Source organism: Paralichthys olivaceus, chromosome 1 (assembly GCF_024713975.1).
Source record: "Paralichthys olivaceus isolate ysfri-2021 chromosome 1, ASM2471397v2, whole genome shotgun sequence".
In the NCBI taxonomy this organism is placed as follows: domain Eukaryota; kingdom Metazoa; phylum Chordata; class Actinopteri; order Pleuronectiformes; family Paralichthyidae; genus Paralichthys; species Paralichthys olivaceus.
This window is the reverse complement of record NC_091093.1, coordinates 20288361-20311840: the sequence shown is the minus strand read 5'-3', so window position 1 is coordinate 20311840 and position 23480 is coordinate 20288361. Positions and strand designations below refer to the sequence as shown.

General features: G+C 40.8%; 1 protein-coding gene across 2 annotated transcripts in view; it reads right to left on the bottom strand.

Moving 5' to 3' along the window:
* Positions 1 to 23480, bottom strand: part of fam189a1 (family with sequence similarity 189 member A1) — a 77330-nt gene that overhangs the window by 2078 nt on the left and 51772 nt on the right. The window contains exons 3-9 of one of the 2 annotated variants that reach the window (XM_020079908.2): positions 16291 to 16401; positions 13441 to 13605; positions 5887 to 5994; positions 3966 to 4126; positions 2208 to 2343; positions 1015 to 1093; positions 143 to 925 (exon numbers count right to left, since the gene is read on the bottom strand). In XM_020079908.2, the coding sequence (XP_019935467.2) occupies positions 143 to 925; positions 1015 to 1093; positions 2208 to 2343; positions 3966 to 4126; positions 5887 to 5994; positions 13441 to 13605; positions 16291 to 16401 (1543 nt within the window). The remainder of the gene's footprint in view (positions 1 to 142; positions 926 to 1014; positions 1094 to 2207; positions 2344 to 3965; positions 4127 to 5886; positions 5995 to 13440; positions 13606 to 16290; positions 16402 to 23480) is intronic. The other variant, XM_020079909.2, reaches the window with a different exon arrangement.

Here is a 23480-nt window from a genome sequence, read left to right as displayed (position 1 = left end):
TAGTCAAAAACCCTGACAGTCAGCTAACAACAATATGAAACATCTCTACACTGAAGAATTTGGAATCAAATAATGTTGCTTTAAATAATTAGTATTTAAAAGCTTTAGTGTAAAACTTGTGAGACATCCTTGCCACACTTACTTCCTGTTGCAGAGGAGCAGGAGATAGGGTCACTGGTGGAGCGGACAATGCGTGCCAGCTTGCGGTACCTCCTGGCTGCTCGCAGCACCCGAGGCCTCTCTGAGGGTGAGTAGCCACTTTGAGCTGAGGTAGAGGGGGGTTGTGATGTCGATGAGGGTGACCAAACACTGAAACACAGCCTGGGGCCGCGTGGTCTGCTCGGAGGGGAAGGGGAGGGAGAAGGGGCCAAAGGGCTGATGGCTGAAGTTCCACCAGAGGAAGCCACTGAGGTGGGGGAACAAGGCTGAGGTGGTGGGGGGATAGCAACAGGGAGCATGAGCTTCCTGCTCATCATTCGTGCTTTGATGAGGGAGTGTGTCGGCGGTTTAGGCGGCTCCTCTGGTAAATGTTTGGCTGAGGCGAGCTCGTCACAGATGTGCACTTTGGAACTGAGTTCCTCACAGGGGTGTGTGTTGTCTGTGGAGTCCTCCTGGTCCAGATTGCTAAAGTTTTCTGAAGACCAGTCTGGAGATCGTTCCAGAGACTCCTGGGTCTGTGAAGACTCACTGTATCCGGTGTCACATGGGCGAACATCCATGGTAGGCAGGCCACGATGGCAACGTGACGGGTCACGTGTACAAAGTTCCAGGCTGGTGCAGCTTCCATCAGTGGGGGCGGTGTGGGGCGTGCCGTAAGGAGAGGAGTCAGAGCCCTGGACCTCCAGGGAGCACAAGTCCTCTGAGGAGCAGGTCTGGTCCTGATCAGCCACCTCGGACACCATCAGTGATGCACTGTCCACTGAGGCTGAAAACAGAGAGGAAAAAGCAGGATTAGCACATCTACTGCGAAACAAAACATTAGACATTCTCCTGTAATTTTCAAACTGTCTTTACCCTGAGTGCTGAGACCTGCAGTGGTGTTTCTCTCACATAAACTGGACCCAGTGGCCTGTTGCTCTATGCTGGTTGTGACCTGTAAAGAGAAAAAAATAAACACTGTTCAAGTAAAGTGATTTTTAGTGGATTAAGAAGATGATGGAGAGAGAAAGTTAATATTAGATATTTTATTGCATAATAATGCAGACGACACTGAAATACCACTTTTTTGTCTGTAGAGGGCTCTGTCAGACCACAATACTATAACAGGATGTCAGGTGTACCAAGGGAGAAAACCACACCATCATCTTAAATAAGAATCTTTAATTAGCTGCAATGATGTCCCCATCAAGGTGCTGCATATTACATGTATATGTTCATGTAGCTTGGTTTGCCAGATTATTCATTGTCTTCAGCCTGAAATCATCGCCTGACTTTCCTCTGCCGTCTCACACAATCAATCGATCACTGACTTCTTCCATTGGTTATTTAAAGCAACTGTTTATCTACAGCAGGTAAGAAAATCCTCTGCTGGTTCCTGAAGGACACGGTTCAAAGTGGATTTAAATACAACTATAGGGATTTAACACATGTAATGGAAAAAGGGGATTAGAAGACTGAGCAGTTTATGAATATAATAGAGGATGGAGGGAGACTGGCTTTCACATTACAGGCAGTTATTTTTAATTGTGAACAATGAGATGCAGTGAAGCCTGAAAAAAGCTCTGACCATTTTTCAGGATATATGTATATTCTCTCCCAATTAAGTGAAAGGGACAGTTATCTCAGACTTTTAGATCCTTTAGTGGGAATGCCATTTACACCAGTAAAAACATAAAAGAAAATAAATAACAACAAACTTTTTGACTAGCTTTTTAGAAATTAACTTCTCATTCACGTTGTTCAAATTCACTTTTATACTCAGACCTATTGTCTATAATAACGTATATTTCAAATTTCAGATCTTGGGCTTAACCTGGAAATCTACTTCTCTGAAGATAATCATATTAGAAAAGTGATTAAAAAAGTCACAATTTAAAGAACATTTAAAGATAAGACCTATTTTCAAGCAGGGTTGTATTGCTCCTACTCCTATGAAAACATAAGTATGAAATATAAGTAAGGTATTATATGTGCTGCCGTGCACTCAGTTGCCTACACACAAGTCTTGTAGCCTGTTTTAACGACAAACTAGTCTGTTTTTATCTCACCTGGCTGGCAGGGGTCTGCCCCACCACAGACTCATATGGAGGCGGCAGGTCCGTTGGGTACAGGGTCCCAGGGCTGTTGATGGGCACCCCGTAGATGGCACTGAAGGGAGAGTGGGGAAAGTCCAGGTGGAGCCCTCTGCCGGGGACACAAATGTAGAGTTTTAACTTAATAAATGAATAGCTACAACACAAAGCATGCAGCAGCAGTCTGAATATAAATCCTATCTGGGTCTAAACACAGTCGATGGTCTATTGAAACCATTAAGAGAGAAAGAATGAGAAATATCCTCTTGCTCCTGCCGCTCCAGTCCAGATGATTTAAACCGATTCTGTATTATTCTGTGTGCACCACCACTGTCTCATATGGTGCCAATTAAGATCACGCAGCCATGCTCGCAGTAATATCTTTTAATTACAACCCCATTCTCCTCCAATGTGCCAGAGCATGAAATACAACCTGAGAGTTTCCACCAATCATCTGAGGATGATGATGTCATGACACATCCCTGGCCCCGGGCAGGGACACCATAAATGCTTCCTCTGCCTTGTTTATATTTATGGCATAATTGACAAACTGATGTGGCTTCCTGCCAAATGGCTGCATCAGCAGCACTCTCTCTGGCAAGATGGAGAAAATGGAGAGAGTGAAGAGGAAGGGGGTCAACCGATCTTCCACAACAGCTGAGAATCACCGTGATGATGATGATGATGATGTCGCAGCTGCTTAATGGAGGGAAAAGCTCAGAGCTGGCTGCGGATGATAATACCACATGTGATGCTCACAGTCAGATAGTAAACAGTCGCATGCCACCGCTTCCTAATATGATGGATTTGGATTTGTCTCTGGAAGCAAATGTTGGATCTGGCATCTGTATATTCACCTTCTCACAGGAGATCACAGGGTGGTTAGTCCACATTAACTAAATATGTTCGAGCTGCAAAAATCCTTTAACTGGACAGATAATGGAATGCACCAGCAAGAACAAGTTATAGACTTCATCTTTTCAGCTCCTCTGAAATGAACCCTTCTGTTTCTTTTCTTTGGTGTGTTCTCCTGAGAGCTTCTCGCCTCCAGTGCCTGACCTATCAGCCCCATGATCAATTTTTTTAATAACTTTGCTCCTTCCTCACTTTATGACCATTTTTATTTCACAGTCCACTACCTGATTCATTACAGGTGTCTGTGGCAAGGCGGGCAAGGAGCTGCAAGAAAATGTTCCAAAAAATGAATCCTGAAGAGTCCTAAATCTTCAGCGTGTGTTATCATGGCACTGGGCCATGAACGATTTATCGCTCAAAGAAACCAGCAGAATTCTAAAACATATCAAAAAGTTTGAGATAAGCAGAGTCATTAAGTCTCCCAGATGTATTTAATAAAAACTAATTGCTGGAATCGCGACTGACATATGCATTCTCACTGGAAAATTTGGGGAAAATGTTGGGGCTGCAGTGCATGTCTGAAGGCAGCATAAGTAACTGAAATTCAACAATGTGAAGAGTCACTGTTAGTTAAGGGAGTGCCAAAGTATTTTTGGTAACAAGGCATTTATAACTTTTCTGGAGGGGTTCTGAAGTAGACGTCTGTGCACAATTACACAGTTTTCTAACAGTTGCACTATATTCACTAGGAAGTTTGTACATGAAACTTTTTTATTGTGTATTGAAAGTATGCACATATCCCACAGGCCACATTGGTACCAGAGTTCGGGGAGCCCTGAGAAGAGATGGGATGCTGATGAGAAATATTTTGCGTCTTACCTCTGTCCATCCATCGAGGGGGTGCAGGTATACTCTGGGGGGTAGTACGGTGGAGGAGGTATGGGAGGAATAAACTCATCAAAGTCCAGAGTTTGGTGGAGGATGGTTCCATGGGGGGTCATGCAGTCAGCATTTAGGGCTCGTGCTCTGTGTGGCATAAACTGAAACACAGCATGAAAAGAACCACTATCAGAGCCTGTTGTTGTTTATTCATTTAGACATAATGTTGTTAATTATAATGACTGAGCATATGTAACATTTCTTACAGTGCCTCCCTGCTGTCATTGCAAGCAGTTACATAACACACCTGTGCTGTTGGTGCCTTGCTCAGGGGCAACTCAACAGCAGATTTCTGAGCGCTGCACATTCATCCTCCTCACTCAGACTTTTCTAAGTGGGACAACTTTCCAGACACAGAACAGCCTGCCCTTCTAATCTCCAGGCTGCCACTGCGGATATTGACTTGGCTTAATTTACGGAGCTAAATAAAAGGTGAACACCTCACGTGGTAAATGGGACTGGTGGAGATAAGACACAATGCCACCGTGTTCAGCTGCCTCAGATTACACCTGCTGCTGTGTATGTCTGCTCTTGATTATACTGGATCAAATACTCTCTTTTTCCAATTTTGTGTAGATCTGCTTAACAGTTCAAGTTCAAGTGTTTATTGTCATATATAGAGTCCTGTTCAATGAAATTATTATTCAATGAGTTATAAGAATGTGAGAAAAATATAAAAATATTAATATGTATAAAAGAGCATCTGTGCAATGTAGTGCAATTGAGTGCAATAGACAGTAAATAATGTAAGTCAAAGTGTGAGCTTTAGAAAATGTATTTATATCTATGAGTCTGCAGTGTGAGGCTGCTCTGACAATGATCTGTCAACATCTCAGATAATCTATGCTGAGCACCGAAGCAGAGGCTGCTGCAAATCGAGGCCTTTTGTCAAGATGAGAATATTTTTTCAATTTCCATTTTTAATTGCTGTGTAATTTAAAAATCTTGTGATGAATTCATCTTTGCCCTCTGATGACTGTTTGCCTATTCTTGAACAGGAATACATTCTGTGTAAAAGAGCTCTGATGCACAATGGGCCTCATCCACTAACTGTTAATAAGACATGTATTCTTAAAACCCTCTTATGCAGTATTTACAAAGATTCACCAATGTTTTCTTATCTGGGATTTGTTCTTATATAAGAACAGAATCTATGCACACTGAAGAGCACTCTTACGCACACTTGACAACTGAAATGCTTGTGTAAAATAATCAGTTACTGGCCCAGCATGTCTGGTCCCAATGGTCCCATCAGGCTCAGGTCGAGTATCCACAGATGCTCAGCTGAAGGTTCACCTGCAGTTCTGTGTTTCCAACGATATGCAGCTCCAGCTCAGATAATAAACTCTGTGCACCTTCCTTTTCTTTTCCCTTCACCCTCTCTCTCTTCAGTGTTTGACAATATTTATTTCTTCCAGCCTTACATCAAGACCCACCACAATCCACAACATTTACAGCATAGTTTATTAAATGTGTAAAACATTTTAAGATCACATATTACTGCGAAGCTTTGCCATCATGTTGGCGTGTTTCTCTACGTTTCCAGTTGTTAATGTGTTTAGAGGCATGCTGGTGTATAACCCAAAGGGAGCTGGCTGTGCTAATTTCCCTTGTCACTGACAGCATTTAGCTGTTGGTAGCTGTTTGATTGTTGCACATACATAAAGACAAAAGAGGTTCACACTGAGAACAATGTACCTTAGGCTATTTTCTTGATTAAACGATTTAAACATTATTCTCTACCATTTCAAAACCAATTGCATCATTCCTGAGCTGCATGTGTTTACAAAACCATCAGGATGGTCACTGAAAAGAAAATAAAGTCATCTATTTCCGTTGCTGTCCCTTCCATCACACTCACCATCTGCAGCACATCAGTCGAGACCATCTGCATGCAGCACATGGCTGTGGCTAGAGCACACACAATGGTGGAGATGACGTTGAGGGCACACACGCTGAACAGCAGCTCCTAAAGTAGAGCAGGGAGAGGAGGAGGAGGCTGTTAGAGAGCGACCAGTGGCAATAGTTAGAGAATGGATGGAAGGAGAAGGCGAGAGAGGAAGAGAAGACATTATGAACCTACTAAATATGAGGGATAATAGAACAAAGAGAGGTGAATGTGCATTACAGTGTGAGGAAAAATCACAGAGGATTGAAGGTGGCACAAACGGCACTGACGTCATTAAGGTAACCAAGTTTAGAAAAGCTCAGCAGAGCGGCACTGCAGTGAGAGAACACTTCTACTGATATCAGATTTACTAACGCAGCCCAAAAAAAGGTCTAATCTTCATGATTAACGTATTTACAATAAATTTCAAAGGGTCTGAGGCTGAAAAAGAAAGAAATGTCTTTGTATAATTCAGCTTAACAAACAAATTCAATTACAGTGAAAGAATAAACCTCTTAAGTATCCAAGGTTAAGCATGAGCACACACACATTCACACTGTGGTAATGCAGCAAACAGCAAGGGGACAAACCAGTATTGAATCTGTCAGCAAAAATAAATGTGCACACTGGTGAAATACTAAGCTCAGCACCCAGAATCAGAGGAAAGACTTATGACTGCAGTCCCATGATGATGCTCTTTGTGCCATTTGAATAAAAGGTGGACATTTATCTTCAAATGGCTCAATTTATAAAACATATCCCAACAAATGGACCTATAATAATTGTATTGTATGAATTAGGTTCCAGAAGAGGAACAACAGAACCATTTTGTCTGGAATTTGGTTCTGGGGAAATAAACGGTCTTGCACACAGATTGAGGAGAGGATGACAGCAGCTTGTATTGCAGCCTTAAAGTGAGAGAAGCCAATTATCACATATGTGTATCAAATAGTTGGAGATGATCTGGAGTCGTCTTGAAAGTTTGAATTCAACAATAAACTAAAGTGACACTCATTGGAGCACACAGTAGTATAGTATAGTATATATCATAATATTATAGTATACCTCTTCCATGACACAACAGTCTCCTTAAATTCAATCAAGCTGCATCAAATTTCATCTAGATCTATGAATTATTCTCACAAAGTTTCAGGGAAACTGGCTGAGTAGTTTTTCATCATCCTGCTAACAAACAAATAGATGGAAACATAACCTCCTTGGTGGAGGTAGATATGTTATTGTTCTTTTAAGTTCACATGGTTCATCTGTCATAATAAATTCCCTCATACAGACACCATGATGATGTTATTACAAGTACTATTGTTATGAAACAGTATAACCCTGTTAAAAGATATGAGAGAGCAGGGATGGGGGTGAATGTGTGGGACAGAGACTTTGTGATATTTTAATTTAAAAATCTTGGAGCAAAGCGAGGCAAAGTAAATCAAAACACCACAGAAATCCTTCAGCTCTTACATCTATGACCATAAACTGACTGCACAAAATTAATATCTGTGAATGCAACAATATTATTCCATCAAGACATGAAATCGTACAATATCTTGTGTGGACGCTGGTTTCTCGATGAATCTCCCACCTAAAGTGTTCCAGTCCGTCGCACAGATGACTCACTAGATTCAAGAGAGAGTCAAGCACATAATTACCAGTGACATTAAAAGGCCTCTTGGTTTTTGGAGATCACTGATGTCTCCCCCCTGCTGTGATCTGTAAAGGGTACTGGTTTGTTTTGAGGGGTGCAGGTACCCTGACTTTTTACAGGAGGTTCCAATCAGATCTACTGATTCACTTTACCTCAAAGTACTTGATGGTGCCTTGGTTAATTTACCAGTCCTGCAACATGTTTTAAAAACACATTAGAAATCCAGTAACTGGCTGCCAAAGATTGAGTCTGTGTGAGCTGGAAGTTGAAGCAGAGATGAAGCCAGTTGGAACCAGTGAGGTTGAAGTCATGCAGCGCCAACTATAACATGCAACCAACTCATGTTTGTCTTGGAAACTTACATTTTTGGAACATGGTTTGTGTTTGGACGATGATCTACTTTTCTGTATATTTCTTTAAACTAAGAAAATCACAACCAGTCAGTATATATAGTAATTTAGTCAGTAAATATTTAGTAATTGGTAAACATGTATACAGCGTTTTAACACAGATTTAAAGACCACTCAAAGTGCGCTACACTTTTGCGTTCACCCATTCACACACAAACTGGTGTGGCTCAGGAGAAAGAGAGGTTTGTCTAGGAGGGTCGGAGGTTCTATCCCCGGTCTCAATTACTGTGTATGCGAATGGGTGAATGCATTTATTTATGTACCGTGAAGCACTTTGAGTGATCAATTAATATCCTATAAATACATTCCATTTACTATCAACACACTGCCCGGAGTGCCCAGCTTTCAGGGACAATTTGTGGTTCGATATCTTGCCCAAGAACACTTCAGCAAGCTGAGATCAAACCACCAACCTTTTGGTAAGTGGATGACTCACTGTAGTGTGTAAGATGTGCATTCACCTATTCACACACACATTCACACAGCTCCTCCCTAGCATTCCTCTCTATTACTCCTAAAGCCCATTCACACACTAACAGCACAATAGAAGTGGTTGTCATGGTCACTACGGCAATGACAGCTCCTATCTTGTGTTTCTGCTGTTTTTGCCCCCTGTGTTTTGTGGCTTCCTCCTGTCTGTCTGCCACTGTGTGTGTGTGTGTGTGTGTGTGTGTGTGTGTGTGTGTGTGTGTATGTGCCCCTCCCCCTCTAGCTGCCTGATTGCCAATCTGTCTGTACACCTGCCATCTATCAACCCATCAGCCCAGCAGTACATCTACCCTCACGTCTTCATCCACTCTTTGCCAGATCATTGCTTCAGCCTGTTTGGATCAATCTCTGAGACCTGCTGCCGACTCAACTCTCCAACTGCCTTGCTCATCTAGACGTCTCCACCAGCCTCCCCGGCTTAGATCCCCTGCATCGCCTCAACCCACCATGCTCCCCAACTAGCTCGCCCTCCCAAATGCCTTCTCACCTCCACTGACCTCTCACCTCTCCCAATCACATCCTGCATCTTTCGGCTCTTCTGCCTTCACTCCCTGCTCTGCTCCACCCTGCCACCTGCCTCTGCCTTCTCCATTGCCTGCTGCAAAATTCACTTCCCCCATCCACCACCCATTTCAAAAAAAACCTTTGCAGCATATCTCTATTTGAATCATCTTTTACTTCTGGATTTGGACATTCTGTCTCTGCTTTTAGATTTGGTGAAAATTTGTTTACACAGTAAAAAATGTTTGACTGATGACTGATGCTGTCATAGTCCACTGATTTACTCGACTGCTTTACAATAAAGCTTACGAGTTGTAAAAACGCTAATACAAACAACCTATACCACACAATTATAACTTTATGAAATATATTTGATTTTATGATTGATTGAAATAAAAGAAGTTATGATGTTCAGTGTGATGAATTATCTAGCATTCCCAAAAAACAAGTGTCAGGTCTCTGCATTTAAATTTTTACACCATAGTGAAGTAAAAACTTTCTGCCTCAAACAGTAGGGAAACGAACAATGAATAACAGTCAATATTATAGTCAAATATATGAGATTTATGGGAACAAAAACACGTAAAAATGCAATATGGGTAATTTGACCCACTTAAGATCGGTATTTAAGACAACTTCAACACATGTGAGAAAGCTGCTGCCTTCTGATAAAACAGATTGCATAGCACTCTGGGCCGTAAACAGAGAGCTTAACTGTTTTTTCACATCACTGATACTGAACTTTTATCTCTCGAACCGTGACGTTCTCTACAAGATACAAGCTGCACACATCCCACTAGTAACTGCTCCCTCCTGCTTCCTCAAATCAAAGGGCAACACCTTGTTTTCTCAATTCACCATAGAGTTTCTGATGATAGTCAGCGCAGGTCACAGCACTGACCCCTGCTTTCCTCAGCCTCCCCGAGCAACTCTTCACAGTGTCTGACAGAAAAGCCAGGACTTCCCCCAGGAAGCCCGACTACAGTTTGAAGGAGGGCGTTCTCTCTCTTCTATAGATTTTCTAATATGCAGTGGCAGGAAACAGAAGATGCTGTGGAACAATATTCAGTTTATTTCACACAACGTAACTACACTGTACATAAATGGAATGTAAAAATATGTATTAAAATATGCAATTTTCTTATCAGAAATAGTTTCTAGTAAATTTGTTTAATTAGTTATTTGATGAGACTGACTGGTGATTGGTCAGCAGACAGCTATAATGCCTGCGCAGGGATATTTTGGCTTTATTATTGGATAACGGGAGAAAGTGGAGACACAGCATCAGTCTTCAAATACAGTCTATGATAGGTATTGACGCCCTAAAGTTAAGAGCTTGACATTTTCTGGGACTTTGACTAATCTTTATTGATTAATTAATGCTAATTGTGAATACATTTACTGAATTCACATGCTAAATACAGTGCATGTGAGTTGTCTGACTGGATGTTCGCGGTTATAATCTTTCTGCAACTTTTACTCTGAAGACTCTTCCCTGAGACAAAGCTCTACGATTACTATACAAAGCAGTAACCAATTGTGTCTCCTTGTTATGTGCTCCAATGGTTTATTGGGGTTAATGTATTTTTCCTCAGCGCTTCTGTAACAGCAAACCTGGAGATCAGATCACAAATTCAAACTGTAAGCGTCTCGTTCAAACAAGAAATATTTATGGCGGCTTCATCTCAGCAAATTTTTGTTATGGTAATACATCTGCCTTGTGGATTTCAAACGGTGCATTTCTGTGATTTCCCTCGTGAGCACAATGTACATAATGATAAATCCTGCAGGCAAATGTAATAACGCCTCTACAGAAAACTGTTTAACATGCCCACTCAACAGCTATTTAACCTCTGGAAGATACCTTGCCCCGAGCCAATCAGTTACAAAGCAAGGTTACACATCCGTTGCCCCTTTACAGGAAATCACAAATTATCTCAATACTTGCACCCACTGATTATTTACAGCCCCAGGCAGCGTGTAACTAAGAGAAAAAGAACAGGGAAATTAAATATGCTGGCAAAGGGCAAATGACACATATCAGCAATTTCGAGAGGGCTGATTGCTTTTTTTAAGAGCTAAACTTTTACATGTCGGAAAGCTGTTGTCTATACTGAGTGAGTGAACAACTGAAGGTCTATTACTGAGGCTACCTGCTGTGAGAGCACTGCTCTCCCCATATGCTCGATATTTTCATGACAAAGGATATAGCAGCTGCATCATGAGGTTATTAGGATCAGTGGACGTCCAACAGCAAACTGAAATGACCAATGACTCTGGGGACATGGCCACTTCCTCTTAGACATAACTCAACACAGTCTGACTACCTTGGCTCTTAATAAAGGTTTATAGTATTAGCAGCAATTCCCACATCTCTTTTAATGAGCGATGATCACAATGACAAATGTGCTTGATCTTTCCTCTTTTCATACGCATCCTTCATCCTAAGAAGTCTTTTATTTGGTTATCAATGTTTTATAATCAATCAGGGACATAAAATGAATGGATATGATTGTCGTTATCCACTAAAGGCCCCGGCAGCACATTCTGTATATCATTCCTGCAGACACTCGGAGTCAAGATAATCTGCCAAGATCATGCATTCTCAAACTACAGCCAGCCCAGTTCGGATACACAGTGCATACTAAGTGGTCTGCCGCTAGGGGGAAGACAAATGCTGTTGCCATTCTCAACTTCCTGCCCAATTAATCTGAGACTGAACTCTTACATTGTTTTTATATTCCATGTCATTTTCGTGTTTTCACATGGGACGTTTCACAGAGAGAGATGGAAACTTGGAGACAGCACAACTGTTAGCACACTGATATGTGTTAGCCATCACTATAAATACATAAATATTACTAACTTGCAGTTATATGCCTCCACCCATTAGTTGGGTTGCAGTTTACATCCATTTTTGTCAATAGTATCAAAGAGTATAAATCTATCAATATTATTCAGTAACGCACTGAACATGCATGCAGTTTTCTCCAATGTGCACAGAGAGGGCAGGTGTTAATTTAAGGTCTATATGCCTGTCGTAGTAACATGCACTGCAAAAGCGGTATGTACCGATGTTATGTCAGGGTTTGATTTAACTTTATGGATGTTTTAATGGTCCAGTGGGCTGTGGATGTGCCGGCAGCCAGTCTGACTGAGAAAGAGAGCAACAACGGGGCAAAGAGAGCTGCACACAGTTCTAAGATACAGCACAACAACACATGGGCGTTAGGGCCAAAAACATGATCTGTGTCAAAGTGACCTTGACCTGTGATCACCTAAATGTAATCAGTTCATGATTGTATCCAAGTGAACAATTATACCAAATTTAGAGAAATTACTTCAAGGTGTTACTGAAGCTGCTTTCAGACGTTCCTCCTAGTAAGAAATCTGTGGACAGTCAGGAGAATCCGATGTGAGAACACAGCAGGGATTCACAGCGAGTGAGTGGGGTGGTTGATGACGCTTCTAACACGTGACACACGTAAAAAAGAGGGATAAAAAAGAAAACAAATGTCTTCCAGTGACACAAACACAGACGAAGATCTAGAGAGTTTGTGGTGATAAGTAAAGTAAATACGTAAGAGTAAATACGTGGCTTCCTGCCTCTGTCTGCTCCACCTCTCGCCTGAATAATGCAGAAGATTTGTTGCTGTTGTGAACGTGCCTGTGCAGAGAAACCCTGGCTGTGTTGTCCATGTGTGAAAGGAAAACTCTGAAGCCAATTCTCCGGATTTTACCTGCAGGTCATGTCTGAAATATCACGTTCAGATGTATAGACAGACAGCCACTCATAAACCAAAATGCCTCCGGCCATGGCTACCACCAGCACAGAAACCTCAAAACATTGGACCAATAAATAATTAATTAATGAGGCTTGAGCCTTCCTAAAACAGCTGCAGGTTTGACCTGACCCTTTGCTGCATGTCATCCTAGCTCTCTCTCCCTTATCACACTTAAAGGTTCAGTGTGTAACATTTAGGTGAAAAGGTTCTATTGGCAGAAATTTTATATAAAATTATCCTAGTGATGTTTTCACCAGTCTTTCATCTCAATTGTAAACATTGTTGTCTTTACTCTTGAATGGGCCCTTTACATTTAAATCATTTATATTTACTTCGGGAGCGGGACCTCTCCACAGAGTGTTTTTTACAGTAGCCCAGACTGGACAAACTAAACTGTAAAAAGGGATACATCTTCATGAACTGAAAAAGAAACCGCACCACAACTTAAAATAAATATGATGCAGTATGTTGTTACCATAGCTACCAGCACAGATAGGTTAGCTCCCTCGAAACAAATGCAACGTGTAGCTTGATTTGCTAAACATGTAATAACCTGATATGACAAATTAATCCAGTTTTCCTGCAGTCTTAACGTAGTGTAACTTACTCAAAAGGTTTTTATTTGTGAAAACACCAAAGCTCTCACGTTCAGCACTGTGCACACACGATGGCTCCAACCCACCTTGAGACGTAGGCGTATTGTGTTGCAGTCCCTCAGTGGATTCAGTTTCAGCATCTCGCCCAGGTTGTTGCAGCTCGAGCTCTGCTGCTGTAGCTCACAGCAAACACACACTCCATCGCTGTCAAACTTGAGCTGGTGGGGAGGAGGGGGGAACACACATCCACACTCATGCATGCACGCCACATACACAAAAACACACACACACACACATGCAGACACAGAAATATGCACACACAGATCAGACCTGAGCTTGGTTTTTCCTTGAACATAACATTTATTCCTGATTAAAAAAAATGTTTTACTATGAAAGTATGTAGTTATAAAGACTGAAGACACGTAAGCAATAAAATAATAATATACTGTGACTGAGAAAGGCAGCTGCACATCGCAAGTGTTCAACACGACAGTAGTGAGATGAGGAGCTACTGAGGGAAGCATCGAGGTACAGCGTACCTCTGCTATGTGTCCCAGATTGAGAGAAAGCAGGACATGAACCCAACAAGTGTGGGTTAATTACATTGGGGAGAAGAGATAAGGAACATTAATATTTCAGTCACAACTGGGGGGTGGTCTCTGAGGAGCCATATAAAGCAGAGAAGTTGGTCTGATCTGTTGGTGTGAGGAGAGAAGCTGCTGCTAATGTGGAAGTGGCCGGGTTAGTGGGTTGGGTGCTGGATGAAACACATGGGGCTTCTTCAGTCATGAAAAAGCTCAGGAACCCTTTTAGGAAATCGACTTAAACAATCAGCTTTACATCTCATTACAAAAATATGCAGGCTGAGCGTTCTTGTGTTCAACTTCATCTGGAGATGTGATCGTAAAGCTCCCCAATCCAAAGAGTGACAAAATTAAAAAAGCTTAGAATCATGAATTTTCTAAGAAAGAATTAATCCTGTTAAAGATAAATCAGTGTTAAGGGCTGAGATGCTTCTTAACAGAGCTCCTAAGGGGAAAACTATTACAAATAGGTAGGAGAACTTGTGAGAGGCTTAAGACTTTTTTGAGCAGTAGTGAAAATAGGTTAATCAAGTTATTTTAAATAACCTAATGCTTATCGTTTTTGAGTAAGTTGTATTGCACCTTTGTGTGAAGAATCCTCTTTGTGTGCTGCAAAACCACCCTCTTGCTTTCAGACTACAACCCCTCACTGGGAATGAGGCGTTAATCGGCTGGGCTGCATTTTCAGAGTTCATGCAAGGTTTTAGACTCTGTTGAGAGGTAAGGTCACCCTGAGGTTTTACACTCAGCAGTCAGAATCACTGTAAATGCTACTGGCAAAGACATTTACTGTTCTCACTCTTGAAAGAGATCTCAGTGAAACGACTTGGTTAAAACGTCTTAGACGAACAGAACGTTTCAAACTAGAGACATAGAGTAGAGAGAAACTGGTCATTCACCGTATTAAACTAACAAATGGTAAAAATGTTATGCATGATCCATTGATTTGGGGGATATCATAAAGCCACATTATAGATACAGACTCAAATTCTTAGGATGAGACAGTTTGCCTTTCAATATGAACTGAATCTAAAAAATGACAACATGAGGAAGTTTAAAATGTTTATAAAAGTACTTCAAACTAAGGGTCAATTGTACTAAAAGAACTAGTTCATGCTACTTGTAGCTAAAACATACTATTGTACTCATGTGTATCATATGTGTGAAAGCACTGTTTAAGCTGTTGCCCCCTGCTTCATTAGTTTTGATAATTTTTCAGATTTTCTCTTTTGAATTGGCCAGAAGTACAATGGCTGGAATGCTCTTTCTTTTTATCTGTATTTTAGCTGTAGCTTCACTTCTGGCAAAGATAAATGTGATAATTACGAACAATTAGTCACTAACAGAGAAACAGTCCAGTTCACTTTCATCACTGACTGTTCTGCAGCCTGCTGGGAACAGAAGTTCTGCCTGTCAGTCCGCCACACGCCAAAAATCATGTAAGTGTAGAGTCACATGCAGACAACACTGAACAGATGCCTATTACTCACTGACTTTGTGACTAGTTTGACAGTTGATAGAAACTACCTCATTGCAACAAGAAAATTCAACACAAGCTGTGAACTTGACATCTTTCAGCTTATGAAGTGATCAACTGATTCCAGACACAAACCCTCTGAACCCTGACCTGCTTTTACCTTGAAAAGGTCTATCAGGCCTGTGGCAGGGAAGAGTATGTTGGGCTTCTCAAAATAGTTTTTCAGGTTTAGGAGTTTCAACATTCAGCTGTTATTTATACATGAATGAATGCCGAGTGTCTGTGTTCCACGAATGCAAGATGCATGTTGACGGGGCACAACATAAAATAGCTGATCTCAATATTTTTTATCAAAGGGAGTTAGGCGTGGCCACATCTGATTCCTGTGCCGGGAGCAGGGGGTTGATTTCACCTCTGTCTGTGTGAATACGAAATAACTTTAAAACACATTGATGGATTGTCTCTAAACTTGGTAGGAATATTACATGGAAGAGTATCTCCAGGGGATTACCTTTTGAAGCTGATCGGATCTGTGCATGTGCGAATGTGTGTTTCCTTATAATAAGCAATGGTTAACTAAGCTGGAAATATTTTAAGTTGTTTTAACATTTTAGTATCATTATGAAACTCATATTATATATAGGCTGTACATAGTTGACAATTCATACGCAGGTTATGCATCGCTCTTCCTTTGCTTTTAATTTTTTTTCTTCTTTAATAGCCTTTATTTCATCCCTTTAAAGCAGATCTGCACAATATAAACTGCACAACTTTGCAGATACTATCAGTGAGATATCTTCGGAGAAGAAGTGTGATATATTGATGCGTAATATAAAGTTAGAGAGTGTGTGAGTTAAAAGTCCAGTTGGTCTCACCAGCTGACAGTCTTCCAGAGAGTTGACCAGCTGAGCATTCTGGCAGGAGAGGATGGAGCCCGCCAGGTTGAGCATCACACACACTGCTGACAGCAGCATGAAGAATGTGATCTGTCAGAGAGATGGAGGAAGAAGAGAGAGATGTAGAAAAAACAAATACAACATAATGTCAAAATGTTGCCACTTAACACAGGCTCAAAACTCTTTCTGATGTTGCTGTAACACCAGAGACACTTCATTGTGTTTCAATCAATCGTCATCACAGAGTTTTTTACACATCACCATAGAAGAAAAAAAGTGTTGATGTCAAGAGGGTTGATAACCTGTTTTTCCTCAGACCTCAGAGTCTGAAGACGAGAGAAATCATAGTTACAGAAATTTCATCAAATGACACAAGTAACAACGTATTGACAGACACAGACCTACATGCACAAACCCTAACACAGACACAATATTTCTCTATGCCTCACACTGACAGAGAGGCACTTCAGCTCTGATGTACTTCCCCTGCAAATGTTCCCTTGGCTCCCTCTCCCTCAGGGTAAAGCCTTTAATTTTTAGCTCCTGGCTGAAACACCTGTGGATATCAATCCAGTTAGCAGGCATATAACTGTCATTTCTGGTAGTTTAAATTACAGGTCAAGCTGAACAGCCGTAGTTCTAAAGCTGAAAACAGACAACCAGCCCTCTCTGTCCGGGAAAATGCAAACCGGGCACTTGCAGTTTTTGACGGCACAACCCATTGTTTTGTGGGAGCTTGATGGCAGCAGCAGAGTTTTACTAGTTCATAATTGGCGAGTGTAATTAAAAATTACCATAATAGACTCTTTTCAAAGTTTGCTTTAAATAAGTGTAATAAAAACAGAAAACCCTGCAGTAGTTTGCCTCTGCCACCCAGTGCAGTTTCAGTCTGTAGACAATTTTTCCACACTCATATGATGTCATTGTGACCTTTTACCTTTGTCAGAAATATAATCAATGAATCTGGTCTGAACAACTGGTCAAGATAGGAAATTGATGTAGGAATAAAATAATCACTACAGGGAGACCAGATACGTCATGCTCAAGAGGCCATGTTTTCTGAGGCCACATTGACCTTGACCTCAGACCTTCAACCACCAAAATCTAATCAGTTTATCTTTGAGACCAAGTGAACATTTGTACCAAATTTGAAAAATGTATCTTAAGTTGGTCCTGAGATACTGTGTTCACAAGGCAAAAAATAATGCTTTGTGAGGCCATCACGACCTTGACCATTTACCTTCGACCACCAAAATCTACTCAGTTCTTCCTTCTGTCCAACTGAAGGTTTGAACCAAAAGGGAAAATATTTCGTCAAGTCATTCTTGGGATATTGTGTTCAGAAGTCATAATGAAACGATAATTCCTCCGGCCACTAGCTGTCACCTGCGTTGAGGCATGAAGAGTCCTAGAACAGTGTTGGTGGAGGACACAAAAGACACAAGCTGGAGCGGTGTGACACATGCAGAGGTTGTTGAAAAACACACAGATGGAGAGGAGGAGAGAGGGACAAAGGGGCGGAGTGGTGAAGGAACCGGAGGTGGCATGTAATAAACAGATGGAGTGATAAGTTTAAGTGCTTTTCACCACGGCAGAAAATTGAAAGATTGGTAGGTTGATGGGCGAGCCTGAGGAGAAACAATGAAGGATGTCGATGAAGAAAATGCAAACAACAGAGAATCTAAAACATAAGACAGAGTGACAGAGACTTGCAGGAGAGAACAGGTGTCTGCAGTCCCATGGTGCACTAGTGGTGATGATGTGATTAATCAGCATTTCATTTAAAAGTGATTTCAGCTGTCTGCTTCTCTGATTGATTAGAATAGAATCAAACCTCCTAGAACAGCACTGAGCAATAATTTGGTAAAAATCTTCTCTGCAGGCCACATGAGGAAATGTGGCCTTTACAGACTTTTTGTCATAAACACAATCACAATTTTTACACAACCTTTATTTCATAATAACTTCATGAAGTTTGTTTATACTAACAGGATGAAAATAGTAAAAAAAAAAAAAAGCTGTGTTATCCTCGTTATGGTTGTGCTACATTTGTGAATAACTGGAGGTGTAACAGTGGATCACTTTCTGTTTGACCTGTATTTAAACTATGTGGTTCTTTTAGTAAAATGTCTGGGAGACTGAAATAACTTTGAATTTATAGGAGAGGAAACAAAGGAATTATTACAATTATTAGATTATTTAAAAATTATAAAAAAAAACAATTTATGTTGCACCATCAGTGTTTCGGGAAAGCTTGAACTAAGCTAAGGGAGATTTTATTTGAAGGCTTTGTTAGGAGTGCCACACACACACACACATCACATAGCCGACATTACTGCATTAATTGTGTCATTTTCTGTCAAGTCAATTAACATCATTGTCACTATGACAGAACATGAATATCATTCAATCAATTGGATGTTGCTATAGAAACGGATGTGCTACAGATGTGACAGATTTTCTCTATAACTGTGATAAATCTGATTCTATGTTAACGGGACTGAAGCTCCTCACTCAGACTGGTGGGATCTGTCTGTTACTGTGGAAAAAAGAGCAGAGATGTACCCATTTAAATGAATGCAAAGTGTTTCCCATCCATTCAAAGTGAGTGTTTTTGCAGATGGTATGAAGTATGACTATTGAAGGGTGACTGCTGGACAACAACAGAAAGCATCTCCATTAATTCACTTGGGGAGCACAGGAGCATTAGTTAGTTTAGTTTGAATGTCACAACAATAGCGAACATGTCATATATTGTTAACAAGCAAACCGGCGACACTAAAAGCCTCCTTCCTGACACAGTAAAGCCAATAAGTTATTGTTTTTTTGTTAATAGAACCTCTTTGGGTTTGTCTTGTTGCCAGCTGAGACAATCTGATACAGCGCTGCGTCTCAGGTAATAACCAGCATCGACTGCAGTTTTCAACTGAGAAGGAAAAGCATCTTTACGAAAGCCTCACTGCTGAAGAGAGCTGCCAAAACAATACACTACTTTAAAAGGATTTCCGATTTTTTTGTTGTGTGCATTTGCATGAATGTCTTTCAAAATTGTCAGATCTTATGTGAACCCTTTATCGCAATCTACAGTGACACAACCCTGGAACAACGAAGCCATGTGGCACCAAACTTATTGGTTTGGAGTCATTACGCAGAGCAAATTGTGATTTTATACAACAATGGCTAAGTCTCACCATAAATCCTGTGATTTGTCCTCTCCAGGCCTGAGTGTCAACTGTGTGTCCCCCATACTTTCTCTCTGCAGAGCTGATTTTCATGCCTGGGCCCACACCAATGCCTTCTCATTACCATGTAGGATCACATAGCACCATTTAGCTGCAATTCATTAATTACTGCTGTGCTTCCCTCTGCATACCAAAGAGGAAAACACACACAGGCACGCACACACACACACACACACACACACACACAGCCACGCGCACAGACCACTCGGTCGCCATTGCAGATTTACGCTGCATGTCATCATCACCTCGTTTAGCACTCACTGCGGAGAACAATACACCACAATGCACACCCCATTCATCTCCCTGACACATACTCATAGATTACTACAATATAAGACTCAGGGTTCAGGTGCATCACTGTTATTCTCCATAACTGTCACTGAGGTGAAAATCATTTGCCTTTAACTTCGCCTCCTCCAATCCTTCATCCAGCTGCAGTATATTCAGATTCCAGAGAAATGGGATGATACTTTGGATGAACCATATCAGTTGCAAAGAAAATATCAGTGTGACTTATAGTCACCACCAGTGTTTCACCACTAGCAGCATAATGGTACAATATATAGGTGGGATCAATGCACCAAGAAATGTAGCGATGTGTCAACAAAGGCAGGGAGGCTGAAGTGATCTCACTAGAGCCGTGTTCAGACATGAACTGTATAAGACTTTCTGCAGACTTTCAAGCTGCAGGAGATTCTCCAGGTCAGATGTGTTCACAACAAGAGAAAACGGTCTGAAACATTCAGGCGAGAGGTGGCGGTTTGCGTAGAGAAGGCAGGAGAGAGGACATGACTTAAAAATTCTACTGAGTAGATCATCACCAACATTCCCAGCTCACCTTGAATAAAATTGTATAAACAAAACCCTCTTCAAGTACAAGGCAGAAAAAGATTCTTGTAAGTCTGTTATACAACTTACAAAGCTAATAACTGCTAATTCGAAGAGGCACAATGCAGGTAAAAGATGAACATCTCTCTGACAGGAAACTGGACTGATGCAGCGGCGAACAGTAATAGCTTTTCACAAGTTCAATAAAAACCAAATGATAGGAAACACAAAGATATTAACTAGAAATAAGAGCAGAGGAAATTGGGAGTTAGGCATCATCAACTGACAATTTCCGCAGTATTCCAGCAGAAATGCATGAATTTTTTAAGAGGAAGGCCTAAAGCTAGAGTATACTAGATTAACACATGAAGAACATTATACACATTTCATGCTGTGGTTGTTGGATCACACCTCAGTAGCATCGTATGTGGAGCAAATGTGCAGTAAGGTCTGCTTTTATTATAATGGTAAGATATTTGTGGATCATTACAGTTGCACTCAACTGCAAAAAACAAGCAACACAACATGTATTATAGCATATTATGAGAATCATGTGATGGTGTCAGTGTCCTGTATAACCTCCAACACTCAGTATAATACAGATTTAAAAAACCCTCTGACCTTAAATAACCTGTGTGTTAGTGCCACAGATTATCTGCTTTTATTTCATTAAGGCAGATGATGACAATCCAACACGATATAAACTCAGAGTGCAAACCATGTTACGCAATTCAGAGAACATCTCTTTCTCTCAGACCTCAAAGCATCGAGAGTGTTTTCAACAACGGTGTGTGACGAGAATCCAGGTTCATTTTGATTATTTTTTGCTGACTTTTATACATCCTCGTTTTTCTCTTTTGGATTGTCTTCTTTTAAACTGTCCATGCTCCTGCATCATTTTGTCCATTTAACACATGTAAAGCTGCTTGGACATAAATGTAATGAAAAGTTAAACATGTGTGTATCAAACTTTACAAATATTTGATGATAATGATTTTAAATATTACTATGGTTCACTTCATGGTTATAAGAACAGAACAGAAAATGTTAGAAACAAACTAAAATACATTTTTATGGTGTGATATAATTTAAAGAAAAATCTCTGAAAAGACATCTTGACCTATAGTGGCGGTAATGCTTTGGGAGGGCCTCAGGGCAAATTAACCAAAGATTGGTTGTTTTTGATCATACAAGAATTCTGGGTATAAAAAGACTATTTGAAACAGTGTTAGAATCCTGTGACTGCAGCACAAATTAGTATTTAGTCTGCAGCAGTACTGCGACACAACACTATTTATTTTCAATTATCCATGAGTCACCAGAGATGGAAGTAATGTTGTTCTGTTTCTGCTGTTCAGCAGATGACAAACGCTCTGTTTCAGTTTCCCTCTTATACCGTGCATCAATCCTCAGGCCCACACTGAGTTTAGAAACATCTGTGAACAAAAGGCACTTTCAGGACAGAAGGAGATTATTAATGAATATTTATCAAAGGGGGGACAATATGATATATTGGTATTAGAGGCCTCCAGATCTTGTAAACTGTTCAGCTACTTAAAAAACATACTGAAATACACACAACCCGGGGGTTAAGCCACAATCAGTGAAGAACACAAAGTGTGTATTATGGTAGCCCTCACTGACTTTATAAACACAAGAAGACGCAAATCTATGGCTGCAACAGCTGGTTCTCATTGGTTCCCACGGTTAACTGAGGTCAATTTGTACCTCTCTGCACCCCCCTTCAACAGAGGGTGGAGGTGTATTTATGTATGGATGTGTGCGTATGGATGCGAGTGTGTGTGTGTGTGTGTGTGTGTGTGTGTGTGTGTGTGTGTGTGTGTGTGTGTGTTCGGGCCACATCACCAGGATTAGTTGTGATAGGAGCTGAGTGACCCTGAGTTCAGTGCAGGTCCACATAAACAGAGGAGGTGTTGATACAAACTCTCAGCAGCAGAACCCCAGGGACGTCACACTAAACCAGATATAATGACTTCCACAGACTTCTAATCCTGCCGGGGTGCAGCTTCATCACAGACACACTCATCACTTTAAACACTCCTTCATGTGTTTAGAGATACACACACACATGCACACACACACGAACACACACACATGAACACACGCCTGCAAAAACCATAAAAACACTAGTTGGATTTTGAGGATTTACCAGTGAGCACAAAGAGCACAAAAGCAAATGTGTTAAACTTGATACACGAATGAACCTATTTGCATGTTAGTACTATTATACTAATTATAACAGTATTTTTACAGTAGTAGAGGTATCGCATAAATATGAAATGAAGTGTTATTTTAAGAAGATCATTCCTTAGTTGACGCACAGTATTTCCAGTAAAACATATAATTTATAACTTCAGCCACCAGGGGTCTCTTTATCAAAAAAATAATAAAAGAGCTAGGTTGATGACATCTTGAAGCAGCATGGGATCATTGGAGTCATCACCATCTTCACCACCATTACTAAGGAAATCTACCTGATGTGACTTAGGAGCAAATCATGTTTGCGGATGAGGTCATGTATTAAAGTTTTATTCACGTTACGCAGCAAACAGCAACGAATAACCACGACCCACTTCCAGTGACCAAGCCAAACAGTGGAAAAGCTAACCGACTAACTGGTTAGCAGGAAAGTTTTCATCCATCATACATCGAGTGCCCCGAAAAATACAAGAGAGACACAAAGCAATGGGTAAAGTGCATATGACGCAATTAAAAGGCGATCAAAAAGAAACATCCTGTTACTTTGAATAAATCTGGGGATTTTTCGAGGTTTGAACATTGGTTGAAACATTTTGGATAAAGTAAGTACACGTGTCAACAAAATATATAACACAGCTCTAGTCGTAGAGACATTTTAATGAAGAAAGAATGCTTTCAACACTATAACAACCTTTGACAGACACACAACTCAGCACATAAGCTGTTACCACAGAGATCACAACTTCATAACGAACCTTGAGGTGTTTTCTTTAATTCCTGCTGACTACATCTAATATTCTTGGTGGGCAGTTTGATTCTTTTAGTTGTAGACTGAGAGAGAAGAGTAGAAAAACAGCACACTGTGCCTCCTGACTTTCT